Source organism: Hemitrygon akajei, chromosome 6, assembly GCF_048418815.1.
Source record: "Hemitrygon akajei chromosome 6, sHemAka1.3, whole genome shotgun sequence".
Lineage (NCBI taxonomy): Eukaryota > Metazoa > Chordata > Chondrichthyes > Myliobatiformes > Dasyatidae > Hemitrygon > Hemitrygon akajei.
The window spans coordinates 52,041,833-52,067,159 of record NC_133129.1 but is presented as its reverse complement, the minus strand read 5'-3'; the positions used below and the strand labels follow the sequence as shown (position 1 = coordinate 52,067,159).

The window sequence follows — 25,327 nt, the reverse complement described above, 5'->3', positions numbered from 1 at the left end:
GCTTTGCCTCTCCGGTGGCATCCTTCAGAGTCACAACACCATAAACTTGACTTTATCTAAAGCATGGCTGCCATGCTGCAACCTGGATCAAGTTCCACTTGCACATCAACCCTGGCATGCCACCTTAAATTTGACTCCCAGTTAAACAGTGACTTTATCCTTTCTCTTCTGCAATCTTCTCAATTTCTGCCCTACCAATTCTTGCTTCTTTCAAATGTTCAACTACCAGATCATAAGCAATGAAATTCTCTCTCCCAGCCTTTCCCTCTGTTGACCTTTCTTTGTTCACGTCAAATGTTCCTTTACTGCCATCATTTTGAACAAATATTTCCCCCTCTGCCATTAACTGCTTAAGTGGCTCAGATTTGGATGTTTACTTGATGGTGAAGCGGCTCAGAGGGTTTTGCTTTACTGAAGGTTCTATCGGGCTGTGAGTTGTTGACTTGCACTAATCATACTGCGATGATATTGTCAAATTCAGCTTTAATCACTGACTCAGAATAGCTGTTAAGGGTTTAATTTCCTGTGACATTTGTTGCTTAATCTATTTATATAAAATATATTTGTAGGCGTCCTAAATGAGCTAATGATTGCAGAAAAATAGCATTTTAAGGAACTTGAAGAGACTGTGCAAAGTTCCAAAGGAAATTAAGCTACTGGAAAAAATTAAAAACAGTTGTCATTACTTCATTTTTAATAATCAGCTGATATAATCATCATAGTCTCAGTGTATTGTGTTGTCAGATGGTGAGGCTTTGCATAGTATGTAGTCTTGAATGATGACATTAACTTGCTTTCTTCCTGAATCTGCATTGATGAGTCATTATGTGTCATTGGGATAAACAGGTAGGTTTAACTGACATAGGAGTTGCTGGACTTTACTGAAGAAAATACCTCTGTATAGCCTCCTGAATGTCTGGGAGGTAGTTCTGTGACAGAGGGGTTAAGCACTGATTCTGAATTTAATATAGAGTTCCCTATTCTAAAACAAAATTATATTTTCATCATGCTGACGCCGTGCTTATTGCTAAGCAAAATTCAAAACCGTGGCCTAGAATTTTATTCTTGGGGAGCTGCCCAGGGTGATCCATTATATAAGCTCTGTGCAAGCCAAAAGGGGGTTGCAGAATTTTGCATTATTCATTAATAATGGGGTTTGTAGAAAACTATTCGGTGCTGTGGTTGCAGGTGAATAAGGATGTATCCCAAAATCTTTTACCTGAAACACAACTAGCATGAAGAATGCCTCAGAAACTCCCACTTCCTCTGGTGGAGTAACTTTTATCTCAAAATGTCAAAGGTTCCTGATACAGGGAAAGGAAATTTAAGTTTTGATATCATGCGGATATAAAATGTTGTTTTGTTTTTTTCCCCTTGTGTTTTTAATTTCAGTGTTCTATCCTATTGACAAAAGACTGACTTTTAACCTCTTGGTAATTTGTTCAGATACTTTGACTAAGGTATAACTGGTCAGAAAGAGGGCACCAGGTATTTACTCAAAATACTGTTTATATCCAAAACATAGCAGAGGTTCCAATTGATCTTTCACTATTTAAGAACTAAAAATCATTTTAATACATTTATGTCTATATAAGATCTTAATTTTATATTTAATATAAAATATAACTAAAAAATTAAATATAACTTTATATAATTTTTGGTTTATAACATTATTAATCTTAAGTATGAAAAGAAGCTCCATTTCATTTCAATCAACAGAGAATCAGTGTTCACCTGTATGACTCAGACAAAGCTTTCAAACTTATATCATGAGGCAGTAAAATTTTTGGTTTTTTAATTAGTAATAGTTGTTAGATTAGAGCTACAGAAAAATGTAACAGGTCCAAGACTGGTGTATAATGAGGCGATTGATCAGAGAAAATGACACATTAAATTCCAAATTAAAAATTGGAGGGTGCTTAAACGTGATGTTTTGATTTAACATTCTGTTACTGCCGTCGTTTAACTAGTACCAGGAGGAGAACTCGCATACAAATTAGGAGCTGAGGCCATCCACCATTGAATAAGGTCATGGCCGATCAAATTGTAAACTCAGGTCTGTGATCGCTTTATCACTTCGCTTATCTACTATGTATACACGTCTAATTTAAAAGCATTTACAGAGGATAGGAAAGAGAGTTTTAGAGACTCTGAATCTTCCAAGAGAAAAAGTCATTCACTTTTATCTCTGTTCAAAATGAAATGATTCCTTATTTTTAAATAGTGACCTCTTAGTCTAGGTTCTCCCACAAGAGGAAACATCTTTACTGTGTTAACCCTGTAAAGACCCATCAGGAGCTTGTGTATTTTGGTCATTTCTCATACTCTGAAGTTCAAAATATGCAAGTTTTGCCCATCCAAATGTCCTCATAAGGTAACCCACCCATTCCACGTGTTTGTCTAGAAAGTCTTTCTTGAATGCCATCCAATCTATTAGCGACCTTCCTTGAGTAGAGTTAGTCATGTACCTTGTACTCCAAATTTTTTCCTGTGAGCACCCTTTCTGACATAAGCTTCCTTCTTTTGTATTCAGTTCCCCTAGAATTAAATGATATTTTTTTGTTAGCTTTCCTGATTGCATGTTGTACCGTCATACAGACTTTTTGTATCTTATGAACTGGATCACTAAGGTCTTTCTACAAATGGATTCCTTGGTTCACAGGTATCTCATTAACAAGCATCACAGTCTTGGATATCTTTGTAGAACAGCTCAAGAAGAAATTCCCTTCAGGATTGAGTTTATTGTGGTTGAATACTGCCTGCAACAAACTGCTGGGACATGCAATGGCCGTGGCTGTTGAAGCTGTCTTTTATTTTAAGCGTCCATGTTATCACTGCCTTGTGGTACCAGTGCGGTGACCTGTTTACCAGGGGCAGAAAGAACATACTGCTTCTCCCATAATTCCTGACACAAACTACCACACTCCTGAATGTGGAGTGACATGGGACAGCATATGCTGGAGTCTGGAATAACAAGCAAGACACTGGAGAATCTCAGGAGCATTTTTGGAGGGAAATAGATCGTTGGCGTTTCAGGTCATGGACTCCCTTCATCTGGACTGAAAGGGTAGAGGGGAGATGGCCAGTATGAAGAAGTGAAGAGAAGGGTGTTAACTAGAGCTGGAAACTGATAGTACCTAGGTAAGGGACAGTGATAAACATATGGGGGAGAGAAGAGTGGTAACAGTGACAGAGGCTGGGAGCTGAAAAGTGGAGACAATAAGAGGTAGACAATTATAGAATCTTATTGGAGGGAGGTGCGAAGGCTCATGTGAGCAGTGAGCAAAGGGACTCAGTGGAAAGTGTGTGTGGGTGCTTATCTCCTCAGTAGCTTCTGCTAGGTTACTGGAATATGCTGGTATTTGTGTTGAGATGTTTTGGGAGATCAGAGTACCTGAACCACAGCTTTGACCTGCAGCTAATGCCAATTTGCCACTGCAGTGACTACTAACCAGTGAGTTTGCAAATGAGCAGCACATTGTCAGTGGTATGAAGTGAAACTTCTGGCTAACCAACATTTTTTAAACAAAAATCTGCAGGGAGTCTTCAAAGGAACACTGGATTTACTTTGACTGTTCATCGGAGTAAACCTTTGCAACTAGCCACATGGAGCTTATAGGGAATGGTGTCTCTTGCTTAGTGTATTAATTGGATTACAATTTTATCCTATACGGCTATGTTTGAGACTTCATAATCTACTTGCAATGGGTGACTTATAACAGAGTCCCTCAGTCTCCTGTCATTGCAGTTACCGAGTCCATTTTAGATGAATACAAAAAAAATGGTTAGTTGAGGAGGAAAATTTAAATGGTTCTAATTTAAATGTACAAAAATCTGGAGCAAGCTATGTACTAGCTGTAAGGCAAGGAATTAGCCCTGCTATGATGAGCCTGAATAAGAGTTTGTGAGAAACCAGTTACAGCTCCTTTTGGTATCCTCTATGTCTTTTACATATGTACTTTTCGCAGTATCCTTTCACATTTAATCTTTAAGCTGCAGGTGAAAAAATTGTACCAGCTGCTTTGATTTGACCCGTCTCTAGAGAAATCTGTTGGATTGCTAAATGAAAGATGATGTCAATACAAACTAACTTAATTTCCAGAGGAGTGAAATTCACTGCAAAACAGGAATCTGAATTTCTGTGCTAAAAAGCAAGCTCGGAAATATCCTTGCAGCATTCAGCGTTTCATCCTTGAGAAATATGACAGCTTTTGTTTATGAATTTAAAAAACGATTAACAACATTGCATACAAAATATGCCAAAAAGCAAACTCCCTGGGTAACTTGGATCATAATCATCTGCAGTAGTGATAATTGCTTCAGGGCAGTGGATTTAATATTGATAAAAAAAAGCTTTTTGTTTTCTTCTGAATTAATGCAACATAATGTGTCCATTCCCATTTAGGGTGATGCATTCATCTATGTTTTTGTCTGTCTCTCGTTTGCTCTCTTTCTCTCTGCCTCATGGCAAGCCAAAGACTCCAATAACTGAAGAATCCTATTGTGCACCAGAAATAGGGGGCTGTGAATTTTGAAAGTTCTCTTTCAGTTGTGAGCACACTGACGCTGTTTAATCTGACATTTGTTCAGGTCACATAGCAGGAAAGAGGAGGAGTATGTGAATTCATTGTGCTGCGCATTCTGCAATTAATGGGCTTTTTTGTTCAAACATTCCAAACTATCTCAAAGAAAACATAAATGTAAACATTAGAGTGCCAGCAAATCTGCTAAAAATGTTTAGTTGTTTGCATTGTATGTGATATAATGATATGAAAGGTTTAAAAAGGGTATACTAGTACCTGTATCCTGTGTGTAAAATATTTGTCTTCCAGAACTGATGTGACAACTCTGAGCCATTGTGATATCTGCTGATTGCCAGATATGTAGAATGCAGATTATTAGGAATAATATATATTAAATATGTTAAAATCTTCAGATTTCACTAAGTCCACTTCAGTGTACAAATATACTGAATATTGACTTTCCTATCTTACTAATACTATTATGTAAAGGCACTAAAAATATTTAAATAACAGGTGCAATTTGCCTGAAATCTTGTGTCTCATTTTGTAATGGGTTTGGTCACTCAGATGGAAATAATCTATCAGTGCAGATTGAAATAACCCAGGACCGTTAGAAATATCTTCCTATAATGGACTGTGAAACCTGCAGTAAACATTATAGAGGATAGTGATGAAGTGCAGAGATGAAACTGAGGGCATATGTGGTTTTCTCAAGAGATTTAAGTATAGGCTGTGAAAGCAGTCTAAATGTACAGTACTTGTCATCGCCCTTGAATGGTAAAGTGAATACCTGGCGTGCATAATTTAAAAAAAGCAGGACAGAAAATACCTAGCATCTGGTTTTCCCGATCAAATCTTTACTGTTGACTGTTTAGTTCTTGTTTTGAAACGGGTGTTTTTGATTCTTGTCATGTGTTCTTATGCCAATAATTTTCCAATATTCTGTGTTTCATTGTTAATGCTGGCTCTCTGGATTCAGCTTCAGAGACGAGAGCAATCTTGCAGAGCCTACGTTAAGGTAAACCTAGCCATGGCTTTATTCTATCCAGTCATTTCACTGTTCAAGAACCCATTTATACAGTGGCATTGCTTCTGAGCTCTGTGTTCCCCTGAGGCTTATTGTCTGCTTAAATTATCTGCCTTAATTTTGTTGCTGTGTTAGTAGGCTCATAGAATTAGACAGAAGGTGTTTGTTTTCTTTTCTTAAACAGTCCTTTCTCTGCATATCACTGCCCTTGGTAATGGCTGCACTCCCACACCAGGAGCTATTACAGAAGCCAAAAAAAAATGCTCATTCACAGCAGCCCAACTGTCACCATGTGCAGTTTCTCATTGTAGTAACGTGCTGTTACTAGGCACCATGTGCAAAGCATGACTTTTTTATGTGTGAAAATTGGTGCGAAAATGAATTTTTTATGGTGCAGTACCTGTAGGGAAATTACCTTACATTCTTTATTTGCACACAAATTGGCTGTAATTTCTTTAATATTAAAAGGTTAATTGTATGTAGTCTCTTTGGATAAGCTCAGGCTGCAACACAAATACCAGTCTTCATGATTTCTCCTGAGCTGTTTTTCACAGTGAGGTAGTCGAATGCAGGCATTGACGAGGACAAGGAGCCAGCTTCATAAGGGAATAATTTTGCCCTGTTTCTCTGATGATTTCACTTAGGGTCTACTCCAGAGAGACCTTGTGGAATATTGTTAGCAATTTTAGGCCCCGTGTCTAAGGAACAATGTGCTGGCCCTGGAGAGGGTCTAGAGGAGGTTCACAAAAATTATCAGCGGAATGAAGGGCTCAACATGTAGGAATGTTTAATGGTTCTTGGCAGGTACTTGATGGAGTTCGGAAGAATGGGGGGAAAGCTCATTGAAGTCTACCAAATACAGAAAGCCCTGGATGTGGAGAGAATGTGGGCTGGCATGGCTCTTACTGGGAGCTGTCCAGGTCCAGATCATGGGCTATGGATGATTTGGCTTAGACATGTGGGGTACAGGCCAGAAAGAGAGAGAGGTTGAACTGGACAGTTTACAGAGTAGCTGAACCTCCACCAAGTGAAAAGTGCTCCATCAGACCCACAAGCAATGAATGGATGTCCCTAGTCTCTGAAACTACTGGTTATGATGAAATGTAAATTAAATGAAGATAGAAATTCTCAACCAGTAATCCAAATGTATAGCCTACTTCCTCTAAACAAATTCTCTTTTGTAATAGTAATTGAATGATTTTCCCCTAGTTTATTCCTGACCCCATTTTTTTTTTGCTTCTTAACCGCTGACATGTCCCAAATTTAAAGGTCTTTTTGTTCATCACCTTGTGTCTCTTCTTCTGAGCTAACTAGCAGTATCAATGTGACCTTTGCTTTGCTTAACCTCCATGCTACCATATTGTCACCTAACCAACTTATTTGTGGAATTTGAGGAGTTGTTACTCTGCATCACAGGTAGAACCTTTTGGGAGCAGCCGGAGATGGCCTTCCAGTCAACGACTGTTTGCTTGCTTGTACCATGATACATTAAAATAAAATGCCATGTCTGGGAAAACATCAAGAAACCTATTACCTCAAGCTGAAAGGAAAGGGTTCTTTTAAAATTGAAGTTGGCGACACTTGCAAATTCTCCTTCTGGGCATGTCTTCTTCTTGCTTCAATTTCACAGTGTTTATGAGTGTCTCTAGTCATGTATATCTGCTACCTTTCTTCCCCCCTGTGTTTCTCACTCATGTTACTGACACTTTCTTATCATATTTAGTGAGAAGAAAGTAGGTCAGTCAAAAAGGGTTTGGGGGTTTCAGAACTAAAAGCAAAAGGTGCATTTGGAAAACTGGAGGGGGCAGTGGTGTGATCCATTTGGGAAACTGTCATTTGGGGTGATGGTGTCCAGTGGTCACTTGAGAGTAGTGTTAATGAAGCAACCATTAATGTAGCATATAATAATTTATTCTGAATGAATTAGTTTTTGTGGATTACAATTGTTAGTAAATTTCAAGCAACTGATCTTCCAACAGAGAATTTGGGAGCAAAACATTTCACTTTATTGTGACAGTTTGAGATGAGATGGGAATGGAATAAAGCCATTTTCAGATTTTCCCTCCTAATTTGTTTTTAATCAACTTGAATAAAGTTTATAGTGAAATCAATTTTGACTAGCATAATTGTGACCTCAAGTAATTGTCACCTGGCCGTATCTGTGCAACAATATCCGCATTGGCCTGTAAATCTCCCCAGGCACTACCAAGACAAGGTGGAGAATCTGAGACTAAAATTGTTTGATCATGGCACAGACACACATCCTCAAACTTAGATATTAGTTGTAGCTCAGTGGTGAGTTACCAGATTGCCGGTTCAACTTCCACTCCAGAAACTCGGGTTACAATTCAAAAAGAAATCCCTAATCTCATTGTAGATGCCTTCCTTTAGTAAACACAGTACAGAATACTCCACCTGTCTTCCCACATACTGAAGAACACGCTGCACTTTTTAGAAGGCGAAACAAGCGATTTCAGTTGATATCCTGGCCAGTTCTGACCAGTTCATTGACTCAACTGATAGAAAACTTTCTGGTCATCTTCAGAATGCCCTTTGTGGCACTTCAGTGTATAAACCACTAGCTGCTCTACCCAAGTTCCCGCAGTGACCACAGGATAACCTCCAAACAGTGGCTGGTTTCTCCCAAATACTGTGGCTTCCAGCACGTTCTATGCTTCCTCCACCCTTTAGAGATGCCTTTTCATCCACATTGTCCCTGAGCCCAATGGATCCTTTCCTATACCACCTGACTCTCTCCTGAATTACGTCAGTGCTTAAAATCTCAGTTATCCACTCCAGTGTTTATATTGTTTTGGTGTCTACCTTTGTCCACTTACCGTGTAAAACAACAACATTATCCAGTGTTAATTTGAATTAAAGTAAGATTACTCATTTGGAATGTTTTATTTCAGCTCATTTATCATTTGTATTACATCATGGTGAGAAAATGTTTCATAAACAGTTCTGTTCATTTTTCATCAATAAGCCACTTCATTCAAAATTTTACCAAAACATTTGGATCATTTTTTACATCTGTGTTGACATGAAACATCACAAATAAAAAGGGGCAGTTGGAAAGTGTTCAAGACACATGGGCCTGAATATATTTTCAAATCCAAAAAAGAATGATGCACATAGGGTTTGAGTATATTTAGGGTTTCAGTATACACTTGAATATAATGTGCAGAGAAATATTACGTTTCCATTGTGAAATCTGACTGATAAGAAAATTGAGCTATTTCTGCTTATTAAGATGCTCAACTGTTATTTTCTATTCTGTTGGTATCACGTTTTTGACTTGCGTTTGATATGCCCTTCACTAAAGGAAACTGAAATGCTATTAAAATGCTGACAATGTATCACTCCGTCCTTAGAATGTAATGGCTTTATTTAATGGAAACGTCATATTGCTCCACAACAAATATCAACAGTCCAGCCAGCCCCTCTGCACCATGATTACCAAAGCAATAGCTTCTTACCTTGAAGAAAAACAAAGCAATCTTCCTTTCTGTTAGCCTGCTGAATCTAATTCAGATTAACAGTTGTCTTTTATCGCAAACACTCAACGCAAAAAAACTGTATTCCATCCGTTAGTGTTTATTGACTGTAAACATTATAAAACCTGGATTCATGCGTGCAGTCTTCTGTGCATGTGTCTTAACTCAACCTGCATAAAAAGACCATTATCTCTGATGCATTGTTCTAAAATACAATGTTGCTTTCATGCTGTGTTACAGGCATGAGAGGCAGTCGAGAGTAGCAATGATTACCTTCTCATCTCTGTAGGGCCCCATTTGTCTTTCACTCCATACCTTCCATGGGTGTACAGTTATGTTTACCTGAATTCACATCTGCCCTGAAATGGGTTGTAAAGCCGTGTATCACTCTTTATCTTGATCTATAGGCCATGGTGGCAACAGTCAACAACCTCCTACAACCACAAGCTCTGGATGCTTGGAAAGACCTGATGACCAATGATCAGCTGCGAGCAGCTACCATGTTACTTGACACTGTGGAGCAGGGAGCCTTTGTCCTCGCCGACAACCTACTCAAGACAGACATAGTGCGAGAAAACACAGAAAATATATGTGAGTACCTTCAATTGGATATTTAAAACATATGTTTGGTAATAGAATTTACTTGAGGTAATTACAAAGAGAAACTTACTGGCCCATTCTGCCCACTATATTTTCAATGGTTGTAGAAGTTATTTGCACAGCCAGACCTCATCTTCCTCTGCTGGGACTATAACCCTTCAGGTGACAGCTCTTTAAACAGTCTTGTACTGCATGGAGCAACTAGGGTTGTTTTCTCTGGAATAGCAGTGGCTGAGAAGGAGACCTGATAAAAGTTTATAACATTATGATAGGCTGAGATAGACTAGACATCCAGTATCTTTTCCCCAGGGTTGAAAAGTCTAAATCTAGAGGGCACGCATTTAAGATAAGACAGGGAAAGTTTCAAAGTGGGTGTGTACTGTAGAGTTGTTACACAGAGTGGTGAAAACCTGGGATGCACTGCCAGCAATGGTGGTGGAGGCAGATACGATAGAGGTACTTAAGAGACTTTAAAATAAACACATGAATATGCAGAGACTGGAGGAAAAGAAGCACTTGCAGGCAGAAGCGAGTCAGTTTAATTAGTTAAGCACAACGTGGTTGGGCAAAGGGCCTGTTCAAAGTAAAGTTAATATCAAAATACATATATGAGACCATATACAACCCTGAGATTTGTTTCTTGCAGGCATGCTCCTTAAATTCATAATAGAATAATAACTTGATAGAATCGAGGAAAGACTGCACCAAATGGGCATTTGAGCAATGTGCAACAGAAACAGACTATGCAAACACAAAACATGAAAATAAACAAATAAACAATAAATACTGAGAACATGAGAGGAAGAGTCTTTGAAAGTGAGTCCATACAGTGTGGGAACATTTCAGTGATGAGGCAAGTGAAGTTGAGTGAAACGATCCCCTCTGGTTCAAGAGCCTGATGATAGAGGGGTAATAACTTTCCGGAACCTGGTGTGAGTCCTGAGGCTCCTGTATCTTCCTCTTGATGGCAGCAGCAAGAAGAGAGCATACCCTGGGTGGTGGGGTCCCTGATGATGGATGCTGCTTTCCTGCCACAATGCTCCATGTAGATATGCTCAATGATGGAGAAGCCTTTACCCGTGATGGACTGGGCCATATCCACTACTTTCTGTAGGATTTTCTGTTCAAGGACATTGGTGTTCTCATACCAGGCTGTGATGCAGCCGGTCAATATGCTGTCCACCGTACATCTAAGTTTTAAAAGTTATGCTGAGTCTTTGAAAACTCCTAAGGAAGTACAAACTTTGTAGAAGCACTGCCATACTCTCTTCATAATTGCTGTTGTGTGCTGGGCCCAGGACAGATCTCTGAAGTAACTGAGATGAATTCCCTCCACTTCTGATATTCCAATGAGGACTGGCTGACAGACCTCAAATGTTCTAAGTTTTAATGTGATGAGGGTTTCTGCCTCCACCACACTTTCAGGTGGTGAGCTCCACATCCTCATTTCTCTCTCAGTTAAAACATTCCCTTCTCTCTCATGCTACTCCATTCCCTCTTTCGTATCCTTCTACAGCAGGAACTGAGTGCTTCCCATTTTTGTTGAATATGCTGCTCTGTTTTGCACTCCTTCTTTGTCTCCCCTCAGCCTTTCCTACTCCAAAGAAAATAATTCCAACTTAGCCAATCTTTTCTCAGAGCTACAGCTTTACATTTCTGGCAATCTCTTTAACCAGCTAAAGTCAGAACAGACTTGTGGGGCAACTCAATGGCTCAAGCAGCATTGGTGTTGTTCAGTGGACGGTTTTGGTAAAATGGCGGCACGCATGATTGCAGTGGCTTCTCCGAGTTCAACCAAAGGTGTAATTGTTTGTCCTTCACCTAGTTTATTTCATTGCAAAACACTGATGGCTATTAACAGCATCACATGCTGCAGGTCTGTCCCATTAGTGAGTTGCCCGATAGCAATGGAGCTGGCCTTAATGCATACTGTCCTGTTGCCTAGACTTGTTCCATACCATTGTTGTGCAGAGGTGGTCTAACAAACAGTGCATATGATTGTCTTGGGAGTTTTATTGTGATTGTAAGACCCTGTTGGACATTTGAACTGTAGAATACTGCGCCTGGTTCACTGGTTCATTGCTGAGACCAATGGCGGGAGAGCTGCTTTGCTCTGCCTTGACTGCTGAGTGGACCAGGCCCTCATGTCGCAGTGTCGCCTGATGCAGCTGCCCTGGATAGGGGATGCAGGAGGTGGTGTGAGAGAGAGCAGAGGCCTCTGTCATCACTGGAATACGTACTGAGTCGGGGGCAACTTGCTCCTCTTGGTGCTGCCCTCTTGGTGAAAGACAAGCTGGACCAGGACAACTTCCTGTGAACCATCAGCCATGCCATTCAGGGACTTGACTGTATATTTTTTTAACTTTTTTTTCTGCTACCGTAACTATACATATACACTGTGTGCTGTTGGTACTGTCTTTCTCACATTGGCCCTGGAGAAATGCTATTTCGTTCAGCTGTATTCATGTGTATGGTTGAATGACAATGAAACTTGAACATGAAGGGGCTATTCCTCTACCTCCAGAGATGTTGCTCAACCCAATGAATTCCTCTGGCAGTTAGTTTTTGTTTTGCTCCAGATTCTAGCATTTGCAGTCTCCTTTTGGTAATGGAAATCTGAAATAAAATGGGAGAACATTGGTGACACGTTACAGATCAGGAATCACCTGAGGAGAGAGAAATATAGTTAACAGTTCTGATAAAGAATCTGATCATGTATTTAATCAATAGTCAAAGAATACAATCATATATTTATTAGAGACATTTATGTGGATTTATCTGAATTGTTAGAGTTGCAGAAAAGTTTGACCAGTGACTCAAACTTAAAAAGTAATGAGGCTTGAACTTAACATATGAAACAGAGTAGTTTGTCCCTTGAATCTGCACCAAGTAAATTTATTCAATTTTTTTCCATTTCTGAATAAGAATTTTAATTATTTAACTTCTTAATCAATTTAAATAATTTTATTGTTCCCTTGAATTCCAGTAGTTTTTCTATCTTTCTAAGTGTCAAGAATCTTAGGAAACATTCAGAGTGATTGTCAATATGACAGCCAGCAAAGCTTCAAGCATGGCTTTGTCTGCTGTCAGAATGTGTCCTGACCCACACATTTGGTGCATTCCCTCGTGCAAAAACCTGTATCATTCTGTGATCAGAGCAACAATGTTTGCAAGTTGATACTGGGGGATCTGTGTTGGGATGGTACTTGGTGCAGCAAGTGTGATTAGCTTGCTTGATGCTCTGGATCATTGAATTTATTGATTTAAAAAAAACTTTTCAATAGATTTTTTTCAGTCACATTAGTAGAAACATTTACATTGCCTTGCATTCTCATTGTAAGCAATTTATAAAGTGTTTTCTGCAGGCTTCCTGTGGTTACACTGCCCTACATCGCTTAAGCAATGACAACTATGATCAGTTAGATGAAAATCATGTTAGCTAGCTTTTGAAATTACACCACATATGAGCAAAGTGATAGGTTTGAGAGTGACAAGACTTAAAGACTTGAATCTCTCATCTTCCACTATGTTAGAGAATCATGGCATGAGAGGAAGCATTCAGCCCAGTGAGTTCATACTAGCCCCAGTTAGCTGCAATCCATTTAGTCCTATGACATCTCCCCATAGCCTTGAAAATGCTTTCCTTTCAGATATTTACCCAGCTGCCATTTGAACACTAAAATTGAATCAGCTTCCACGATTACCCTGTGGCAGTGCGATACCTAACCACCCACTGCATAGATTCGATTTGAGGTGAACAGTCCAGATCTATTAGCAGGAAACGAGATTAGGTAGAAGAGATTAGTGGGTTATGCTGATAGAATTGGCTAGGGAAGTATGGAGGAAGTATATCAAATCATGAATGCCGGCATGGATCAATTGGATCAAATGATCTTTCTGTTTTATGACATCTTACGTTCAGCACTTCAGAAACCAGCCAGGATTAGAAAATACATGCTCCTTTCACTGAGATGTTCCTGACCCCTCTCGTTGATCAGATTGGGCAAATACATGATTGTGTGATTGATGGGGAAAGTACTTAGCTGCTTCAAGGCTGATCAACTAATTGCATGTCTTGTGCTCTCTTGGGAATTCAGTGCTGGAGGTTGCCCGATTGAGCACCGATGGATCATTAGAAGATTTGCAATTTCCACAAAATGCACTAAATGGGAATTCCATCCAGCTTTCTGCAAGTACTCTGAAAAAGAATGGCCGCAATGGTGAGTCTCAGCTTGAAGCGTGACAGTCGGGATTGGAGATTCTTAATGTGCCAAAGTGGGACTGAACGGTAGTGGAAAAATGTAACACATTTGCAGCACAGTGGTGTAGCTGGTATATCTGTTGCCTCTCAGTTACAGAAATCCCTGTTCAGTTATGAATTTGTGTGGTATCTGAGTAGTCGAATGTGGGTGAAACTGATAAAATTGTAGAAGTAACAGAAAAAAAGTGGGATTAAAACAGGATAAGTGAAGGTATATGATTGATGGTCCAGGCATACATAGTGCACAAAAGGGCATGTTTCCTGCTGTAGCTCTTGAGGACCCCATGACTCTATTTGAGTGACCAGGGTCCTCATCATTGCAGCCAGTCACCAAGCTAACTGAGCGTAAGGCAGGGTGTAAAAAATTGTGTTAGAGGCAGAACGACATTGCTATTCCAGGTGTCACCAAGAGATTCCAAGGGTTTAGCCTTGTGTTGGGCTTTTTGCACCAGTGATGATTTAATTTATGGCATCAAACCCAAGACTTGCATTGCAATGAGATGCCTTTCCTTGGGAACGTTCTTTGAAGCAAGCTGTGAAGGGTGTGGATGAATTTTAATAATTTAAATCAGGACTTGTTGAGTCCAACACCAGAGGAAAACAAGGATTTAAAAAAATATTCACAATAATAATAATAATTTAATGTGGAACCATCGCCTCCAACAACCCTGGATTAACTTTAAAAAAGTTATTTATTTGTTGAAAAATGATGTTATGAAATTCTATCAGATTTGCAAAAGCTGTAAGTACATTGCTCGTCTAATATGCTATGCAGCTAATTTATTAATGCATTTTCTTCACTTTATAATTAAAGTTTGTAAGGTGATCATATTAAAAACAGCAATTTCAGTTTATTGGAATATTTCCCTTTGAATTACCTGCGGCATTTTTTGTGATCTCATTGGAGCTTTTTGATATGTCGATTACTTCAGACACTATTTGCTGCTCAATTATTTTGTAGTGCTGTCCAGTGTCAGATTCACAAGCCTGACAGCGAACCACTCATTTATTCTATCAGTACCCTGAACAAAACAACAGGCTTCTCATAATTGGTCTTTAATAAGATCTTAATAGCTTTTTTTGTGGTTAATTTTCATTGAATTATTTTAGCAATAAACATGAGGCCCGGTACAGATCTTTGTTTTCACTTAACTGTTCATTATGTTGCTGGAGGAGATTGTCTGGCTGTTACAGAACCTACGGTTTTATTCCAGTAATTTTAGTGGAATGAAAATCAGATGGCTTTACAAGAAGCAGGAAACCTTTCCAACATGCTGAATATGTAGATAAAGCCCAAAGAAAATTTATAACTTCTCTATCTGCCTTGGCGCTAACCAAAAATATGCACCTACTATTATTATGTTTTTAAAAAATGTAATGGACTATTTCCAAATAGAAATAAAATCTATATGCAGGTGCTTCAAATTAGGGTTTGATTTCTAAAGCCCCTTTCACAGTTGGAGCTACTTATTTTAAATTTCCGCAGGTTGTCAAATGGAATATCAGAAATGCCAAAGATGACAGGGCCTCCCATTGTTTTTGTTTAGTGTTTTTTTTTCAGTGAACTGAAGGATTGCAATTAGGCAGTTTTAATTAACGCTAAAAGTATCCTGTGGCACTCAAAGGATGGCTGCTGATATGTTGCCCGTGAAAATAATAAGTGCATGTGGCCGAGGACAAATATTGTATCAGTCTTGCTCACAAGCGACAATTATGAACATGGTGTTATCACTTTTGTCACTCTGGCTGATGGATGCTTTTGATGTATTTCACGGGGTTGACTTTACATTTTGCAGTTTCAATTAACGCAGCATCAATATGCAACTCTTAATAATTGACTTTAGAGAAAATTTTAGTGTTCCTGAAACTTAAGCATTTGAAGGATCAAAACACCCTGCCTCTATCTAGTCTTTCAGAAAACCTTTGAAAGGCAGACAAAGTGAAGATGCTTGAAATCTGAAGTAGAAACAACAGTGCTGTAAACACTCAGCAGGTCAGGAAGACAGTTAACATTTTGGGTTATTAGCAAGTTCTCTGTTTCTCCCTCCACAGATGCTGCCTGACCTGCTGAGTGTTTCCAGTGTTTTCAGTTTTCATTTTACTATTATTCTGACTGTACAGTCAGCCCCCCTTACCTGTGGGGGATTGGTTCCGGGACCCCCCACGGATACCAAAAAGCGTGGATGCTCAAGTCCCTTATATAAAATGGCATAGTATTTGCATATAACCTACGCACATCCTCCCGTATACTGTAAATCATCTCTAGATCACTTATAATACCTAATACAATGTAAATGCTATGCAAGTAGTTGTTACACTGTATTGTTTAGGGAATAATAACACAAAAAAAAAGTCTGTGCAGGTTCAGTACAGATGCAACCATCGTAGTTCTTCTGGGAACACTGATGCCGATCCCGATTCTCCCGTGATCTTTAAGTTCTTTAGGCTGTAGCGCTTTATATAACTAGCCATCCATCCCTTACTAGCCTTAAACTCCTTCCTCTCACTCACAACACAAGTAGCGAACAAACGAGACATGAGGCGAACAATGCTCAGACAAGTAATACTTATAATCATCTCTAGATTACTGTACTTATAATACCTAATACAGTGGAAATGCTATGTAAATAGTTGTTACACTGTATTGTTTAGGGAATAAGGACACTTTGGGGGAGGCTCAATAATACCAAAGTCAGGATCTGTGGAGGTTGAGGGCTGAGGAGAACTTCAACAAGCGACATGCCACTTTTCAAAAGGTCTAAGATTTCTTCTTTCTCGGCGAGAGATAGCACTTTACGCTCCCTCTTAGCCTTTGAGGAACTGCTTTGACCACTCAATTGTTTTCTAGGAGCCATTATTTCACAGAAACAAAGCAGTGACCGAATGAGACGCAAGGCAAACAATGCTGAAACAACGAGTGCTGGAGAGAGAACTTCCGGGTTTTCCCGATCCGCGGTTGGTTGAATCCGCATGCAAAACTTGAATTTGCCATGCACCAAGCACCACGCTGAATCCACACGAATGAAGTGATGTGTAGGCATACCCTGCTGTAGCTTCCCGCCATTTCACAGATCCTCAGTCTCTCTCCAGCACTCATTGCTTGAGCATTGTTCACCTCGCGTCTCGTTTGTTCGCTACTTGTGTTGTGAGCGAGAGGAAAGAGTTCAAAGCTAGTAAAGGATGCTGGCTAGCTATGTAAAGCGCTACAGCCTCAAGAACTTAAAGATCACGGGAGAATCAGGATCGGCTGATGACGATGCAGCATTGGCATTCCCAGAAGAGCTACGATGGTTGCGGCTGTACTGAACATGTACAGACTTTTTTTCGTGTCATTATTCCCTAAACAATACAGTATAACAACAATCTGCATAGCATTTACATTGTATTAGGTATTATAAGTAATCTGGAGATGATTTAAAGTATACGGGAGGATGCGTATAGGTTATATGTTTAAATAAGTGACTTGAGCATCCATGTTTTTTGGTATCCACGGGTGGTCCCAGAACCTATCCCCACAGATAAGGAGGGCCGACTGTAGTTTGTAGTCATATACGTACACCAGGGTGCAATGAAATTCCTTGTTTGCATGAAGATCATAGAGTAAATGATGAATACAGATGCGACAATAAAAACATCAAGGTGCAAAGCAGCAGAATGGTGCAATCTGAATTAGTGAAAGAAGAAATGCTGCAGTGACTATAGTAAAATAACTTTGAAGGATAGAGTTAAGAGCATCTGCCTTTGTATAATTACTACACTTACCAATCTTTTCAAACATCAGTAACAAATGGATTATCTCTTTATTGCAGGTGAAATAAGATTGGTTTTTGTCCTCTACAATAACCTGGGAAGTTACCTTTCTACAGAGAATGCCAGCTTCAAACAAGGAAGTGAAGCGATGTCAACCAATCACACGGTTATAGTCAATTCTCAGGTCATCTCTGCAGCAATAAACAAGGAAAGCAACCGGATCTATTTGGCAGCACCTGTCATTTTCACCTTAAAACACATCGATGTGAGTGTGTGTACAAATTAGCTCAGTGTTTGTGGGTGCCTTCCTCGACTGTCTGAGTCAATATCTTCCTACACTCGAGACCCTGGCTGCAGTTTAAACCAGTCAACCAGCAGCAGATCATTTTGCACACTGTTTGAATAATCAGCAGGTTTTTTTTTTACTGAGAGACAGAAGGTTGTCAGTAAATTTTGTTACTTCCACCTTGTATCGGTTTGACTTCAATTCGTTACCCGTTGTCTGTCGTGAACGAGGAATGCAACCGGTGAGGTAGAGCAACAGGGTAGATGAGGATCTGTTGTGCTTATTTGGTAGAAGTATTTAAAGCTATTGAAAATATCTACAAATCTGATCTCGTCTTGTGCTGTCAACCACTTGAGAGGTTTTCTTGACTATACAGGAATTACTATTATTGGTTAAAGGAAGTTGTTATTGGGGTCCCTGCAGAGAGTTGACCAGATGTCAGGCCATGGCTGTATTATTGTAAAGGAACAATAGGTGTTCAAACAGGTTTCTGAATTACACACACAAAATGCTGGAGGAACTCAGCAGGTCAGGCAACATTTATGGAAATGAATAAATAGTTGACGCTTTGGGCTGTGACCCTTCATCAGGACTCAGCATCAGAAATGCTCAGAACCTGGGTTCTCAGTTGTCCATGTGCCTTTGTTGAATTGTCCATATGTCTATGTGCTTGGAAGCTGTTTTTATCTGATTTCTTCAGATCAATTAATGTTGCTTAAAATTTGTCTCTCCCAGTGAGATCATGTCTTTTTTTTTATCATATTCAGCAGTATTTTCTTTTCAGCTTGAAGGTAATTCATTTAGTCATTAAGTTTAATGATTTGACCTTTTTGGAATATTCCGAAGAATATTACCGGGATGCTGTCTGGATTACAGAGCATGTGCTACACGGACAAATGAGTGTTGTTTTCTCTGAAGCTGTGGAGACTAAGGAAAACCTGACAGAAGTTTATAAAATTGTGGATCAGAAACAGAGTTAGGTTTTTTTAAAATCACTGCCGTATATGACATGAAGTTTGGTTTTTTTTTGTAGCCACACAGTGTAAGGACATTAAATGACTATAAATTACAATATTAATAGTGCAAAAAAAAAATGTTGAGGTAGTGTTGGTGAACCACTCAGAATTAGGGCAGAGGAGACTGATGTTACTGACTTGTTGATTGTGAGTCTTCAGGCTCCTGTATCTCTGCCCTGACTGTAGTAATCAGAAGAAGGCATGTCCCAGATAATGAGAATCCTTGATGATGAATACTGCTTTCCTGAGGTGCTGCCTCTTGTATGATATTCTCGATTACGGAGAGGGTCATGCCCATGATAGAGATTGCTGAATCTACATCCGTCTGCCACCTCTTGTATTTCTGTGCATTGGAGACTCTATACCAGGTTGTGATGAACCCAGCCAGAATGCTCTCTACTGTAGAGCTACAGAAAATTAGAAGAGGTTTTGGTGACAAACCAAATCTTCTCAAACTCCCCACAAAATAGAGCCGCTGCTGTACTTACTCATTGATCGCTTGGGTGTGTTGAGCCCAGGACAGATCCTCTGAGAGCTGATGCTCAGGAAGTTGTAGCTGCTCGTCCTTTCCACCACATACCCCTCACTGAGCGCTGGGTGTGTGTTCTCCAGACTTCCCTTTTCCTGCAACATCAGTCGACCTGCCCATCTAGCTCACTCCTGCATGCCTCCTTGGTGCCGTTTGAGATTTTACCAACAACAGTAGTATCGTGTGCAAATTTATGGATGGTGTTTGAGGATGCTGAGCCATACAGTCATGAATATAGAGAGAGATTACAGTAGCGGGTTGAGGTGCGCCTGTGTTGATTATCAGTGAGGAGGAGATATTTCTCAAAGAGCAAGTTGAACATCCAGATACAAAGGCTCAGATTTAGAAGCTTGTGGATTGATACTGTATGATCGGCAGTAATTATTGAATTGCAAACAAAGCAGATGGTTGTCAGAGTTGATTTTAGTACTGCATTGAAATTAATCAAAATCAAAGAACTGATTTGGTAATAGAAAGATCTTGGTGCAGTAGCTATCTGAATGCAGCTTCTGCATGGAATATGTGACATGTAGCAGACTGCTTCTTGACTAGGGTAACAAATAGTGTTGGCCAGCTCTGGGGAGTGAGAGAGAGATTATGCTAACTGTAGTTTAAAAAATTGTATTTCTTTTTGTTTCAGCTCCAAAACAATTTTAATCCAAACTGTTCTTTCTGGAGCTACTCTAAACGGACAATGACAGGGTACTGGTCCACACAGGGCTGCAGAATGCTGGGGTCAAACAGAACTCATACCACGTGCTCCTGCAATCATCTGACAAACTTTGCTGTCCTCATGGCACACAAAGACGTAAAGGTAAGCAGTTCCAGGGTGGTGTATTTAAATCCCTCAGCATTGAATGATACTATGGTGGGCAAATCTGTCTCTACTTTTATAATCTAGGGGAATTACAGAGCAGAGTACAGAAGTAGGCCTTTCTGCCCATCAAGTCCAGACTGACTGGCAAAGTCAAAAGTCAAGGTTACTACCATAGGCTCAAGTACATGTATGCACAGATGTAATGAAGAACTTACTTGCAGCAACATCACAGGTGCATAGCACCATATGAGCAACATTCAAAACAAAATATAAATAAAACAAATTAAATACTCTTAAAAAGAATATAGTTAGAACAAAGGAAGTGTCCATTTTGCTGCAGAGTTGTGCTTGGTTCAAGAACTGAGTGAATGAAGGGAAATTAGCTGATCTTCAACCTAGTGATATAGGACTTTGAGCTTCTGTACCTCCTTCCTGATCATAACTGTGAGAGAAAGAGCAGGGATCTTTGATGCCACTGGAATGTTATGACAGTGTCTCCTGTAGATACCACAGATGGTGTGGAGGGATATACCTGTGACGAATTGGGCTTAGCTGGGAAACTGCCCCACCAAGAGTGGGGGAGTTTGGGGGAACCTTCACAATCTCAGAAAGAACATGCAAACTCCACATAAATGGCAGCTGAGGTCACAATTGAACCTGGATTGCTCAAGCTATGAGACAGAAGCATTACATGCTGTGCTATTATACCGTGGGTCATCACACAAATGATTCTAGGCATATGATGTTAATGGCATGGTTAAAAGAAATGAATTCACCAAGAATATATTGGAAATGTATAACTATGCATCATGGGAACATATTAATTCTTCAAAGGAAGGAGATTGTATAATACAAGTGAGTCTAAGAACCATTAACTTGCTCCCCTGTTCTGCCCGGTAATGCCTGGTATTAAGTGTGACCTCAGGTATCCAATCTGCATAACCTTTTGCTTCCTCATGTTCCAAAAATCTCTTCGGGTTTTGGATATATTTGTTGATTATAACTCCACAATGTTTCTGTGACAAACTCCTAAGGCCCACGACCATCTGATAGTTGAAGTTCTTCCTCCTTTCACTGTCCGTCTTTCTAGAGCTCCAGCCAGGGAAAAGTTCTCAACCATCTCCCTGGCAAGAACGTCTCTCACCCTTCTAAAATCCAGAGTCTTATAATATTTGAATTACAGCCCCCTTTTATACCATTGAGTATTGGTTTATTGTCTTGAGTCATGAGATAGAGGGATATGGACATTGTGTAGATAGGAAGGATTAGTGTTTGGGTGTTTTTGATCTGCTCTTTAGCTAGTTCAGCACAACATTGTGGGCCAAGGGGCCTGTTCTCTGGTGTACTGTTCTATCTTCTAATTTCTGAAGTGAAAAACCTTTGTTTGCCTGCTACATAAGTGTATTCAGAAAAACAGAATACACAGTATAATATTAAAGTTACAGCAACAGTCCAGTCCAGTGCAGGTAGATAAACTATGTGCAAGGACCATGACAAGCTAGGTCGAGAGATCAGAAGTTCATCTTTACCATATGAGAGGTCTGTTCAAGAGCCTTTAAATAGACAGAACCTGTAATTAAGCCAAGTGCTTTCAAACTTTTGTATCTGCTGCCTGATGGGAGGGGTGAGAAGAGAGAATGACTGAAGAGGGAGGGTTCCTTGATTTACATTGACTGCTTTCCTGTGACAGTGAGAGGCACATAGAATGTCAGTGGGTTTGAGACTGTTTTTCATGATCTACAATAGAGAATCGTTCCTGTATTGCTTCTAATTCAAGTATGTCTTTCCTTAAGTTAAGAGGCCTACACAATACAGAGTTCTCAATCTAACTTAATTATTTGCTAAACTTCTCACAAGGACATCCATGTCTCTATGAATGCACAGATTAACAGTCTCACACAATTAAAACACTCTTGTACTTCATGTTATCTTACTCAAAGTGGTAACCTCTGATTTCCTATTACTATACCCCATCTGTCATTGATTTGGCCACTCACTGCAGTCTCTGTTGTATCCTCATAGTAACTTATTCCCTACCTATCTTTATTTCACCAGCAGAATGGGATATATTACACTGAGCCCCTTCATCTAAAGTTGTTAACATACATTGTCAATAGCTGTGCCCCCAGCATGGATCCCTAAGGCATTTCACCAGCAAGAGCTTGCCAACTTGTAAATGACCCATTTATTCCTGCTGCCTGTTTTCTGCCAGTGTACTAATTCTCTGTCTCTGCTAATTTATTATTTCAATCCCATGAGCCTTTGTTTAGTACAGTCATCTTTTATGTGGCCTTTTGAAAATACAAATACCCTTCATCTGTCGACTCTGTCTTATGTGCCCTTATCCTTAGTTACATCCTTAGAGAATTTGAATAAATTTGTTAAACATGACTTCCCTTTCAGAAAAACCATGCTGTTTCTGCCTAATCTTATTATGCTAAATGTCCTGTTATCACTTCCTTAATAATGATTCCAGCAATTTCCTGATGATTGAACTACTGACTTATAGTTCATCGTTTCTAGCCTATCTCCTTTCTCAAATCATGGTGCTACATCTGCTGTTTGCCAATCCATTTAGATCTTCCCAGATTTCAGGAAATTTTGGAACGTAACACCAGGTCATCTACTATGTCAACTGTGCTTAAAAAACAAAGCACATTAATATTTCTTCCATTTTATGACTCTTCATTAATTTCTGCCCCAGCGTGTAAGGGGTGAATGTTAATTTTTGTTGCTTTCTTTCGCCTTACCTAGATCTAAAAGCTCTGACAATCATTTTCTCTTGTCAGTGTTACTTGCATTCGAATTTCTAAGCTTAACCAGTTTTTTTTTCAAATTTTCCCTAACATTCAGCCTGTTACTATTCTCATACCTTTATAAATGTTGTCCATTCATTCACCACCCATAATTTCTGTAGAACACTGTGGAAGGATTGCTTTCTTTGCTATGGTATAGCATGAAAATTAGACCCATTTGCATATGCTTTACATGCATTTTTTTAAAAATGAAAGCTGCTTTGTATATGTTACATCATACAATTAATCATTTCAAGGTGACTTACTGATTGTTGGGCAGTTGATACAGATTCTTCCATTGAATGCTTCTCAATATCATTCACATGTTATTCATGTCAGGGGTCATGAACAACATTTCACTCCCCACTTCTGGAGAAAACCTGCACCATTGTTACTAACTCTTAATAAAATGAGGAGTAGATTGCACTGATTTAGGGAATTTAAAGTGATAGCATTGAGGGGGTCTGCAGTGTCACATTGTTGCATACAGCATCTGCCAGCCTCGTTCTTGACATTAAACAATTCATTCAAGTCTGCTTTTGCTGATCGCAACCTTTTACTTTTAAAATCATATTTGACTGGCATTCGACACTCACCGGTCCTTGCACCACTCCACTGTGCCCGTGACGAGGAGTTGCTGTCCAAATCCAATCATTCCCACACTATTTGTCCCACCCGCAGCAGCCTCTTCTGCCCCAGTACTGCAGCTGCTGCGGAAAGAATTCACAGAACTTTGACTCACTTCCCAGTGATCAGCATGACAATGATTCAGGAGCGACAGCTCTGCAAAGATTCTGAACCTCATGGTGTTATTCTTCAGATTTCTGCCAATTACATTTTTATTTCAGGAGATGAGAGGGGACATTACAATCCCTGAAAATTATGAAGTATTTTTCAATGCTTTCTTACCAATCTAATCATCTAATTTAACAGTCTACTTTAGCCAACTTCCCACTTATCCATACATAATTGGATTAATTTAAGTTTAACACTCTTATTCAGATTTAGTACATCTTAAGCTCAATGTGAAATCTATCCTTGAAGGGCCGTTCTTGGCAAAGTATTCCTAAGCATGAGATTTCATTTTGGTCTCATTAGTGAGGTCCTATCACAATTGCATCATGACCTTCAAAGCACTGAAGTAGCATTGTGCAGAAGACAGATAATATTGCCAGAATGTAATGTTAACCTTGTTATAGTAGTAATATGCAAATATCAGTCAGCATTTTCACACTCCTTGCCACTCTGCCCGCATTACCAAATTGTCAAGAAGCCCAAAATATTCAGTCCTTTCTCAGCTGGTCTCCCTGCAAACTTGCCACCTTAATGACACTATTAGGTCTATGTTTTTCTCATAATGCTTCATGAATGCTTCAAACATTAAAGAGACTTTTTGACAAACGTCTGTAGTATCCTAAATAATGACCTGGCATGGAAACACCAATGCCCAGAAACAGAAAAGACTCCAGAAAGTGATGAATTCACCCCAGTCCATAACAGGCAAAACCCTCCCCACTATTGAGTACATTTACATGGAGCACTGCTACAAGGAAGCAACATCCATCATCAAAGGTCTCCACCATTCAGGCCATACCTCCTCCTTGCTACTGCTGCTGGGCAGGAGGTACAGGAGTCTTGGGTTCCACACCACCAGGTTCTGGAATGGTTATTACTCTGCAGCCATCAGGCTCCTGAACCACCGTAAATAACTTCACTCACCACTACTCAAACTGACTCTACAACTCACAGACTCACTTTCAAGAATTCCTTACAACTGGAACCTTCAAAACCCCAGTCTTTCAAAAACTCGCACATAAAATATCTCTTAACGAGCAAGGTGCAACGTTCCGGAGATTCACCAATCTCAATGTGAGAAGTTTCTACAAATGGCCAGGAGCATACCTTGAAATTGTGTCTCTCATTTAATATTCTGCAATTAATATAAACATATCAATCCTATAATGTCCCTGAGTGATTTGTGTGTTTCAAAGAGGTCACTTCTCTTTCTTTAAACTCCAAAGAATACAAACCTGACCTGAGTGGCTTCTTTTGATAGGACAATGCTCCCATTTCAGGAGTTGGCTTGGTGCATCTGCCTCCAGTGATAATATATCCTTTTATGGGCAAGGGGACTGATATAATCTTCAGTACTCCTAACAGAAGAGCTCATTCTGTCCTATGCTCTACATGTCTCTGCTGAATCTATTGGAAGCTGATTCTCTGTCA

The 25,327-nt window shown here is 39.6% G+C and overlaps 1 protein-coding gene across 14 annotated transcripts in view; it reads left to right on the top strand.

The window, feature by feature from the left end:
• The window catches only part of LOC140729065 (adhesion G protein-coupled receptor L3-like), a 558,770-nt gene that overhangs the window by 434,680 nt on the left and 98,763 nt on the right, over positions 1–25,327 (top strand). For 10 of the 14 annotated variants that reach the window (XM_073048349.1, XM_073048350.1, XM_073048352.1 and 7 more), the window contains 5 exons: positions 5,503–5,541; positions 9,455–9,638; positions 13,745–13,867; positions 17,718–17,923; positions 20,130–20,303. In XM_073048349.1, the coding sequence (XP_072904450.1) occupies positions 5,503–5,541; positions 9,455–9,638; positions 13,745–13,867; positions 17,718–17,923; positions 20,130–20,303 (726 nt within the window). The remainder of the gene's footprint in view (positions 1–5,502; positions 5,542–9,454; positions 9,639–13,744; positions 13,868–17,717; positions 17,924–20,129; positions 20,304–25,327) is intronic. The other 4 variants (XM_073048353.1, XM_073048354.1, XM_073048362.1 and 1 more) reach the window with 1 other exon arrangement.